The following is an 11,830-nucleotide window of genomic DNA, read 5'->3' as shown; positions in this document are numbered from 1 at the left end:
GTGAAACCTTGTCTCTTTAAATTTTAATTTTCTTTTTTAACATTTATTCATTTTTTGAGAGACAGAGACAGAGAGAGAGAGAGAGAGAGAGAGAGAGAGAGAGCATGAGTGGGGGAGGGGCAGAGAGAGAGAGGGAGACACAGAATCTGAAGCAGGCTCCAGGCTTCCAGCTGTCAGCACAGAGCCTGACGTGGGGCTCAAACCCACAAACTGTGAGATCATGACCTGAGCCGAAGTTGGATGGTTAACGAACTGAGCCACTCAGGCGTCCCGAAACCTTGTCTCTTTGACCTAGTGGTCCTACATATGAGAACTTATCATGAGAAAGAATTCATTCAAAGAAACCAACTATATCCATAAGGACATTCACTCTAATTTAACCCACAATAGGGAGAAATGAAAAACTCCAAATGACTTTACATCTATTGAAAAACTATTATGCACGCAGATATTAAAACTATATTTAAGAAGAAAGCACATTATATACATTAAACACTTGGATTCCAATGAATTTTTTTCAACAATGTGTGAGAGAATCTGAAAAATTAATGAAAACTGTTGTTAATTAGAACATGATGCCATAGGGGCGCCTGGGTGGCGCAGTCGGTTAAGCGTCCGACTTCAGCCAGGTCACGATCTCGCGGTCCGTGAGTTCGAGCCCCGCGTCGGGCTCTGGGCTGATGGCTCAGAGCCTGGAGCCTGTTTCCGGTTCTGTGTCTCCCTCTCTCTCTGCCCCTCCCCCGTTCATGCTCTGTCTCTCTCTGTCCCAAAAATAAGTAAACGTTGAAAAAAAAAATTAAAAAAAAAAAAAAAAAAAAAAAAAGAACATGATGCCATATTCCTTCTCAATCCTGCTCTCATGATCCCCAATTCAATCATGATTTTTATTCTTATGAGCAACTTGAATGCTAAGTCCATAGTAGAGTAAAAGATGAATTTAACTGCTCAATTAATCTGTATTTGTTTCCATGACTTGAAATTTTCTACTAATAAAAATAATTACAAATGATTGAGTTGATGTTTTAGGAGATGTGGAAAATATGAAGTTATTAATTATAAGAAGTATTTGTGATTTTCTAACATTTTGGTACATATTTTTTATATACATAGGACAAAAAGGCTCACCTCAGAAACGTATATATCAAGGAGAATAATGTAAAACTATAGAGAAATGCATGCAAGACAACTAAATACAGACTCTGTAGACCAAGGTGTATTTAATTAATGATCAAAGAAATAACTTGTAGCTGCAAGAAACAGGATTTATTACTAAAACCCAAGAAACCCAAGTTTTCTGTAGTATGGATGCTATTTTGTCCCACTTTTCAAGTGGGTCCCTATGAAATTAATTTCATAGATTTTGTCTTTGAGCTATATATTACAATTTAATTGGTAATTCAGGACTCAATTTCTATCTAAAAACAGTGCATTTATTAACCAGACATTTTTACTGTAATCACTGCCCCCAATGTGGGGCTCAAACTCATAACCCTAAGATCATGAGTTGCATGCTCTGCCTACTGAGTCAGCCAGGCGCCCCTATGATACATTAATATTCCATATCTTTACTAGAAATAATAATAAATATAGCTGAGTACCTTGTGGATGGACTTAATCATAACTCTCTCCAATTCAACCAACCACTTCTCCACTTGACCTCTGGCTTTGGCTGTTGAAATGGTCTCTGTGAGTTCCACCAACTCTTCTTCACTACTCTTCATGTGAGTAATATCAAGTGTTTCTGTAAATTCTACCTTTGCAATTCCTTCAAAACATTTCTTCAAGTGAGGTTGCACCCTGTCAGGGGAAAAAATGTTCAAGAGAATTAATCAGATTAAAGCAGTTCCTTAACATCAGTGTTCTTTGTGTACCAATCTTTACTCACAATTTATAAATGTGCATCACGTGTCAGGCCCCTGCTAGATGCTGCTGGAGATGAAAGGCTGAGGGAAAAAGACACAGTCCCTGTCTGTATGGATTATACAGTCCAGTAGGAGGTCATCATTAATTGAATAATCACAAAAAAGATCTGTAAAACTACAATTATAATAAGAGCTACAGAGGAGACACCCACGAGGCTTTGTTTCCAACCCAATAAACTGAAAGATGTTAAAAGCAACATAAGGAACAAACCAATCTTGACTAACAGATAATACACTAATTGGAAGAATCTTCAAATGCACAAAACTAGCTTTTTCAACTGGGATCTTCAGAGACTGCTCACAAATTATGAACTAGGTTTTGCACTTTAAGTACTTTACAGTTTACTAAATCAATAGCTTTGAACGTATCCAACTGTAATCATTGTAACATAGATGGAAGTGACTAAACCCCTCATTCTGGGCACATTACTAATAACCAAATGAACTCATCTTTCAATAGGCAATAAAGAATCAGAATATAAAAATTCAGATAGAAACCTGAGCCTACAGGAGGAAGTCAAACTTTCACTCTTCATAGATGACATGATACTCTATATGGAAAACCCAAAATATTCTACCCAAAAGCTGCTAGAACTGATCCATGAATTCAGCAAAGTGGCAGGATACAAAATCAATGCACAGAACTTGGTTGCATTCCTATACACAAACAATGAAGCAAGAGAAAAAGAAATCGATCCCATTTACAATTGCACCAAAAACCATAAAATACCTGGGAATAAATTTAACCAAAGAAGTGAAAAATCTATACACTGAAAACTATAGAAAGCTTATGAAAGAAATTGAAGAAAACACAAAAAAATGGAAAAAGATTCCATGCTCCTGGATAGAAAGAACAAATATTGTTAAAATGTCAATACTACTCAAAGCAATCTACATATTCAATGCAATCCCTATCAAAATAACACCAGCATTCTTCACAGAGCTAGAACAAATAATCCTAAAATATGGAACCAGAAAACACCCTGAATAGCCAAAGCAATCTTGAAAAAGAAAACCAAAGCAGGAGGCATCACAATCCTGGACTTCAAGCTGTACTACAAAGCTGTAATCATCAAGACAGTATGGTACTGGCACAAGAACAGACACTCAGATCAATGGAACAGAATAGAGAACCCAGAAATGGACCCACAAACGTATGGCCAATTAATCTTGGACAAAGCAGGAAAGAATATCCAATGGAATAAAGACGGTCTCTTCAGCAAGTGGTGCTGGGAAAACTGGACAGCACAGGCAGAAAAATAATCCTGGACCACTTTCTTACACCATACACAAAAATAAACTCAAAATGGATGAAAGACCTCAATGTAAGACAGGAAGCCATCAAAATCCTCGAGGAGAGGGGCGCCTGGGTGGCGCAGTTGGTTAAGCGTCCGACTTCAGCCAGGTCACGATCTCGCGGTCCGTGAGTTCGAGCCCCGCGTCAGGCTCTGGGCTGATGGCTCAGAGCCTGGAGCCTGTTTCCGATTCTGTGTCTCCCTCTCTCTCTGCCCCTCCCCCGTTCATGCTCTGTCTCTCTCTGTCCCAAAAATAAATAAACGTTGAAAAAAAAATTAAAAAAAAAATCCTCGAGGAGAAAGCAGGCAAAAACCTCTTTGACCTTGGCCGCAGCAATTTCTTATTCAACACGTCTCCGGAGGCCAGGGAAACAAAAGCAAAAATGAACTATTGGGACCTCATCAAAATAAAAAGCTCTGCAAAGCAAAGGAAACAATCAGCAAAACTAAAAGGCAACCGATGGAATGGGAGAAGATATTTATTTACAGACGACATATCAGATAAAGGGTTAGTATCCAAAATCTATAAAGAACTTATCAAACTCAATACCCAAAAAGCAAATAATCCAGTAAAGAAATGGGCAAAAGACGTGAATAAACACTTCTTCAAAGAAGACATCCAGATGGCCAACCGACACATGAAAAACTGCTCAACATCACACATCATCAGGGAAATACAAATCAAAACCACCAGGAGATACCACCTCACACCTGTCAGAATGGCTAACATTAACAACTCAGGCAACAACAGATGTTGGCGAGGATGCAGAGAAAGAGGATCTCTTTTGCACTGCCAGTAAGAATGCAAACTGGTGCAGCCACTCTGGAAAACAATATGGAGTTTCCTCAAAAAATTAAAAATAGAACTACCCTGGGGTACCTGGGTGGCTCAGTCAGTTAAGCAACCGACTTCAGCTCAGGTCATGATCTCACAGTTTGTGAGTTCGAGCCCCATGTCAGGCTCTGCGCTGACAGCTCAGAGCCTGGAGTCCATTTCAGATTCCATGTCTCGCTCTCTCTCTGCCCCTCCCCCACTCACACTCTGTCTCTTTCCTTCAAAAATAAATAAACGTTAAAAGAAAAAGAAAGAAAGAAAAATAGAACTACCCTATGACCCAGCAATTGCACTACTAGGTATTTATCCAAGGGATACAGGTATGCCGTTTCAAAGGGGCACATGCACCCCCATGTTTATAGCAGCACTATCAACAATAGCCAAAGTATGGAAAGAGCCCCAATGTCCATCGATGGATGAATGGATAAAGATGTGGTATGTATGTATGTACGTATGTATGTATGTATGTATGTGTACATATACATACATACAATGGAGTATTACTCGGCAATAAAAAGAATGAAATCTTGCCCTTTGCAACTACATGGATGGAACTAGAGGGTATTCTGCTAAGTGAAAATAGTCAGAGAAAGACAAATATCATATGACTTCACTTATATGAGGAATTTAAGACACAAAACAGATGAACATAAAGGAAGGAAAACGAAAATATTATAAAAACAGGGAGGGGGACAAAACATAAGAGACTCTTAAATACGGAGAACAAACAGGGTTACTGGAGGGGTTGTGGGAGGGGGGATGGGCTAAATGGGCAAGGGGCATTAAGGAATCTACTCCTGAAATCTTTGTTGCACTATATGCTAACTAACTTGGATAAAAATTTAAAAATAAATAAAAGTTAAAAATATATATATATAAAATAGCAAAAAAAAAAAAGAAGAAAAGAAATTTGAGCCTAAATTTATCTTTTTGTCTGGATTCCTTGTCTCCTACTTTGAAGGCACAAGACACAAAACTAACAAATTTAATAACTTTCCATTCACTGTCTGCTGTACACCAGACATACACACTTTTCTAAGAAACTGGGCATCCGCATCAGGGAAGAAAAAGAAGTCCAAATTCTCTGCCATCATGGAGCTTATGTTCTGCTAGAGGAAATCAGACAGTAAACAAGTAAGTACATGGTGGAGTGTTCCAGATGCTACAAAAGAGGACGAAGGAAATAAAAGCGGAGACGATAATCCACTGGCTAGGCAGTGCTGGAAGGGTTGCCATTTTAAATACAGTGGTCAGGGAAAGTCTTCCTGAGGTGCAGACCTTTGAGCATATTTCCACAAAAGTCTAGAAGAGGTAAAAGAAGTCAGAGATATTCAGGTAAGGAGCAACTTCCGCAAAGATGGTGGTACACGGATGTAGGGGGCTGCCCCTTTTATAGTGGACTTAGAAGGACAGATAATGGAACACCACCAGCGGCGGTCACTGCAAGCCACTGAGAGCGAGGTGTTCTGAAAAATATGTAGGAGAAAATGGATAAATTAGAAATCCTCCCCAAGATTTATCACGTTTGGAAAAATCACCTTCAATAACGTTACTTATGTCATTTTAAATAATTACATTGGTTATTGATAATACTGGGAATATTCTGGAACATAATTATATGTGTTTTTATTCTGCCTTATTTTAAAAAGTAAATTTAAGCAGATAAATTTAGCTATGTGCTACGTGTGTAAGTTACTTACCTAGTGGGATCTTTAGTCTCAGACAGTATCTCAAGAAGTTCATCATTAGACAAGAAAAAGAATCTGGGGAAGAAGAGACGTTTCTTTTCCAAATATTCATTAAGTCCTTTAAGAATGAGTTCCAAAAGTTCGTTTGATTTTTTCAGCCGTTCCAGCATTCTCTCAATAGTTACAACGTGTAGAACATGTTTATCCTAAAAATAAACACCCAATTCAAAAATATTAGATACTAGCTTTATTTGTATTCTTATTGTATTTGAGATTGCCTGTTTTTAATCAAACAAAGGTCAACCAAAATTTAAAATGAATATTTTTTAAAAGTAGCCTCACAGACTCTAGGTCTAACTAGCCTCTTTAATTAGTAAGAGTCATGTTGACTTGATCCTTAGTGATGTTGCTCACAGTGTCTCATTCTACACTGGAAAGCATGAGAGACAGAAAATGAGTGTGAGGGGGGGAGGGAAGGAAGAGAGGGATGCGGGGGGTGAACGCTCATGCACTGGGATGGGGCAAGAACAGGGAACTCACAGGAAGGATGGGGGAAACAAAATAGTATGAGATGTGTTTGTCTTTTGTTCATTGAGAAAAGTATTCTAAAATGATAAATCAGCATTACTTCATATATTATTGTTATCGATAATAAAACAACACAATCTCTGTTTTATAACTGTAGATAAAAATATAAGTGTTTGAGGGTGAAGAAAGGAGTTTTCAATAAAAATCTTACACTGCAAAAACTGTATTTGGAACTACAGAGGAACACTGCTTGCTAAAGGACTTAAGTTTCAGGTATATTCTTCCTGAACGCTCTAGAAGCTAAAACTGTGCTACCTCTAAGGCATGGACCTTTGAATATTTTATCACGGAAAAGTGCAACTGTGAGCTGTTTGGTTTGAAGCAATTTAAACACAGTCAAGTATTTAAAAGAGCTTTCTTTTATGCTGTGGGATGCAAGGTAAGAATTGTAACTGAAAGCTGATCTTAAGAACTGATATTTTAAAAAAGTAAATAGTTTATTGATTTATAAAAATAGCCATACAAACAACCACTGGGTTTATGAAAATATTTAGAAACACATTATTAAAATATGCTCTAGATACAGTTGAAATAAAATTATTTTTCCTCCTTTTTCCTTAACACCTGACTGAGGTCATCCAGGTCTAGTGTTGGCCTTTTAATTCCAAGCTCCATGTTCACCACTGACATCAATGACAGAATAGTAAAAGTGCTTTACTAAATAAGCATCAATGTGTTAGAAAGAGGTGCTAGGGGCACCTGGGTGGATCAGTTGGTTAAGCGTCCGACTTTGGCTCAGGTCATGATCTCATAGTTGTGAGTTCGAGCCCTGCATCGGTCTCTGTGCTGACAGCTCAGAACCTAGAGCTTGCTTTGGATTCTGTGTCTCCCCCCTCTGCCCCTCCCCTGCTTGAACTCTATCTCTCTGTCTCTCTCTCAAAAATAAACATTAAAAAAAAATTTGTTTTAAAGAAAGAGTACTAAAACACATTAGAGATTTTAATCACCAGACCAAATAATAAACCTGTGAGAACACACTAGTACATTTATTAATACAAGGAACAGGACATTTTAGAATGTATAGATATTAAGAAAATGTTGTTAAAAGATTAAACATGGAATTTCAAGAAGAACTAATTTAGTTTATTTGTAGTACTCAGCCTTGACTAAGAGATCAACCAAAAATATCAGCTGTAAATTGTTCTATACAGAAATTTTCTTCTTCTGCAGGACCCTCTAAAATGTTTTTGTTAATATACTTTGAAAGTAGCCAAAAAGGAAAGATACACTTTTCTGTTTTTTTTAATTTCTTCTTTTTTTTTTTTAATTTTTTTTTAAATTTTTTTTTTAATTTCTTCTTAATGTTCGTTTATTTTTGAGAAAGGGAGAAAGACAGAGCATGAGAGGGGCAGAGAGAAAAGGAGACACAGAATCCAAAGCAGGCTCCAGGCTCGGACCTGTCAGCAGAACCTGAAATGGGGCTCACAGGGCTCAAACTCATGAACCATGAGAACATGACCTGAGCCGAAGTCGGACAGTTAGCCAAATGAGCCACCCAGGCACTCCTGCTTTGTTTTGAATTTTAACAACATAACTTAGAAACAGCAATTTACTCAAAGAATAATTATCATTAATGTCTGTTTTCTCAGTGAAACAGGTTCACATGAAATATGTAACATATTGGTGTATTATCTTTAATTTTTTTTAAGTTTATTTATTTTGAGAGAGAGAGAAAGAGAGAAAATGAGTGGAGGAGGGACAAAGAGAGAAGGGGAAAAAGGATCCAAGGGGGGCTTCTGTGGTGACAGCAGAAAGCCCAATATGGGGCTCGAACCCACAATCTGCGGATCATGACCTGATCTGAAGTCAGTTACTTAATCAACTAAGCCACCCAGGTGCCCCTATATTAACTTATCTTTAAAGAGACAATATTTAAAAGAAATTTTATTTCTTAACAGTTTTATGTTTAAATAAACTTTTAAAACACATGTAAAAAGAAGCATGACAAAAACTCAGATCATCATTTAAATGTGCAATTCATCCAATTAAGGATAGAGGACCACTCTTGAATTCCTAAATCCAAAATCCAAAATGGTGTTCTCAGAGTGCCACCTTCTGGTGAATATGCCTTTCCTTGTTGGAAAAAAAAAAAAGAAACTGAATACTTGCTAATAAATATGGAAAAACCCCTTTCATATATTAATATTTGTTTTATTTTCAATGTTTATTTTATTTTTGGGACAGAGAGAGACAGAGCATGAACGGGGGAGGGGCAGAGAGAGAGGGAGACACAGAATCGGAAACAGGCTCCAGGCTCCGAGCCATCAGCCCAGAGCCTGACGCGGGGCTCGAACTCACGGACTGCGAGATCGTGACCTGGCTGAAGTCGGACGCTTAACCGACTGCGCCACCCAGGCGCCCCTATTTGTTTTATTTTCAAAGAATTTATTACAGTATTGCTATTTTGGGTCTGAGGTTTAAAAACTAAAGAAAAATTCAGCTATCTAATTTTTTTAAATTTTTTAATGTTTATTTATTTTGGAGAGATGGGGGGGTGTCGGGGAGGGGTGTTGCGGAGAAACAGATAGAAGGAGACAAGGAATTCGAAAAAGGCTCTAGGCTCTGAGCCATCAGCACAGAGCCCCACTTGGGGCTTAAACCCACACACTGTGAGATCATGACCTGAGCCGAAGTTCGACACCCAAACGACCGAGCCACCCAGGCGCCCCGAAAAATTCAGTTATTTAAAACAACAGTTCATACTTCTTTCCCTAAATATTATAATTACAAAAGAAATACTTCTGGAAACACCTAACATTCAAGTAAAAAAATTTTTATTGAATTCCTCAGGTCAAACCTAGTTAGCCAAATTTGCTCAATGACTGAACCAAACATTCTAGCTCTCAATGAACAAAGGCAATAATCTCTGTACCTTTGTGCGTGGACTTAAGGAAAAAATATATAAAACTAATCGTCTCGTGACTGGAAAGTAAAGTACCTTCACTTTCTTCCTGTGAGAAAGTGAACTTAATAAAGACTGCATCAGATAAAGCAAAGCACAGACCTGGTTCTAAACCCCCATCCTCCTTATTACCTGTCTGACCTTGAGTCATTTACTTAACCCAAGTCTCTATTTTACCTTTAACACGGGAATAAGAGCCCTCTCTCAAAATTGTTGTGAGGACCAAGTTAGATAAAATATTTGAAGCACCTAAAATGGTCTAAGTATGGGAAGCACGTATACTTGAAACTACCCTTTCCATTTTCTCTTCCATAGCTGTCTATTGAAGAGACTGAGACAGACAGACAGACATTACTGGGGGGTAGGGTGAGGTGGATGGAAGGCATGAGGCAGTTACTCCACTCCATCAGTTTTATGGAGTTAAAATGAACAGTTTATAATCTTCCATCCTTCAGGTAAGCTATTTATCATTGTAAAATAAAACTGGCTGTTAAGTTCCTTTAAGGATTGCCATAAAATCTTAGTCCACAGTAGGCATTCCATCAGCATTTGTTGAGTGCATGAGTGAATGCAGGATGAGGTTCGTCTGTAGACCTACAGAGGAACTCAAGTAAGTACAACCCTCCATGTTGCACCAGGATGGAGCTTATCAGCTGTGTTCTCAGGACATAACAGCAGGATGTTCTAATAGGAAGCTACTAGAAATTTGAAACTTAATGTGAGCCCCTTGACACTTTATTTACTTCATGTCTCCTGGAGGGGAAGAAAAGGAATTGTTAACCATCGTATTTTTTGGGGGGTCAGGGGTGGGTTAAAGACACAATTTTCCAAATTTGATGTGTCTTCTTATGCATCATAAGTATCACTACTCTCAGTAGCTCAAATGACAACCTACTGGTTGATTTACATTTTTAAACCTGTGATATCAGGGGCCTGAAACTTGAATTTGGGTATAGAGAGAAAGCATTCTAATTACTGCCAGCAGGAAGCTTCACAGAAAGTACCATTCCATATGCTTAATGGAATTAAGCTCAAGCCAGTTCAGTAAACGTCCAAAAGCATAAGCTTCCTAATCAGAAATCCCTGGACAACGGAAAACTTGTAAGATACTCATTAAGGCTTTTAAGCACTAAGAGATAAAACGTGGATTCATGGAGTAGGCCTGAGGATACACTGCCTTGCATATTTGTCAGGTTTCTGCCAAGGCTTCTGGCAAGGGAGGCTCAGCAGTAGGACGGTCAGGGACCCAGGGTCCATCAAATAAACTCAAATGTCCCCATCTCCGGTTCTCACCATCCTACTCTTTCCCAATAAGTAATCTACCTTTCACATAACAGATCTGGCAAGGCTAGCAATTAAATTACATTGCAGTTTGGCAACCCCCTGAATCAGACTCTATCACTCATTTTTGGCTACATCCAACTTGTAGCTACGAGAAATAAGAGGCTTTTTGATTGCAGTCACAGGGGCTCCTTAGTCCTCTGACCATGTCTTGAGCTAGTTTTCAACTCTGAACTAAGCCATTTCATTCCTTGATTTCTCTAGTGCCTTTGAAAGAATTCAGCCCATCTCATACCCTTTTATCCCAGATCCTACCATATTATCTTATCCCAGCAGCCACTGGGTCCACCAAAAGATTGCCTGTAAAATAAGACTCTTCATTCCAGGAGACCAAGGGCATAATTTAAGTGATTTGTGTACTGTATGCCAGGTACCATGAATGTTCCATTTTCAAATGGAAACTAGATTTTCATTATTCTCAAACCCAACTGGGTCATATAAACAATCCTAGTTCCATCTTTGAGGTGTTTATACATTTATTCAGAGTTCAGTGCAAAACCCTTCTAGGTATATTAGGTGAAAAAGACATTTAACATAGGGAATTCAGTGATTGAAACAGCATCAGAAGGTCTGGGGTAGCACACCCTAAGTTGAGCTTTCAGGAGAGACTTCTAAGACACTGTGGAACTGAACTTCCAGGAGCATGTCTACTTCTGCCCCGATCAGAACAAAAGGATACACCACTATAACTGTGCATTCAACAACACACTATAGTGGCTGCGATTCTAGGGCTCAGAGAGCCACCATCATCACTGCCCCTGGACACCTATCAAACTGATAACCAGACATTAAGTCCTGCTGGAAAAGGAAAAAAAGTCACATGTTCATGATCTTGCCTGACAGCAGAAACCGCTAAGACGGCGAGAAGGTGGCTGCTGTTTCACTTATGCTTTCCAAACCGCAAATGAGTGTTTATAGTTGTCTAAATCCAATTCACTGCCAAAAAACTAGATGCTATGGACTCTGAGAGATGGGGTTTTTAGCTTTCCAGCTCACTAGAAAGAAGTGAGATGTATGGTGCCGAGTGGTCATATTTATTATAGAAAGAAAGAAAGAAAGAAAGAAAGAAAGAAAGAAAGAAAGAAAGAAAAAAGAAAAGAAATAGAAAGACAAAGAAAGAAAGAAAGAAAGAAAGAAAGAAAGAAAGAAAGAAAGAAAGAAAAGAAAAGAAAAGGACTCCTAAGTTTCTCATCTGAGCAACCAGCGGAATGGTATTTGTGTCTACTAAGATGGGGTTAGACTACAAAAGGAAAGTTTTG

The 11,830-nt window shown here is 38.4% G+C and overlaps 1 protein-coding gene across 1 annotated transcript in view; it reads right to left on the bottom strand.

Moving 5' to 3' along the window:
- The window catches only part of DNAH7 (dynein axonemal heavy chain 7), a 251,476-nt gene that overhangs the window by 180,623 nt on the left and 59,023 nt on the right, over positions 1 to 11,830 (bottom strand). The window contains exons 19-20 of the mRNA XM_047084071.1: positions 5,753 to 5,946; positions 1,599 to 1,797 (exon numbers count right to left, since the gene is read on the bottom strand). Coding sequence (XP_046940027.1) covers positions 1,599 to 1,797; positions 5,753 to 5,946 — 393 coding nt within the window. The remainder of the gene's footprint in view (positions 1 to 1,598; positions 1,798 to 5,752; positions 5,947 to 11,830) is intronic.

The sequence above is a fragment of the Lynx rufus genome, unplaced genomic scaffold (assembly GCF_022079265.1).
Source record: "Lynx rufus isolate CCGP_SWC_20201006 ecotype Redwood Valley unplaced genomic scaffold, mLynRuf1.p SCAF_2, whole genome shotgun sequence".
Taxonomy (NCBI): Eukaryota; Metazoa; Chordata; class Mammalia; order Carnivora; family Felidae; genus Lynx; species Lynx rufus.
The sequence above is the reverse complement of the archived record's forward strand: the minus strand, read 5'-3'. Positions and strand labels throughout refer to the sequence as shown.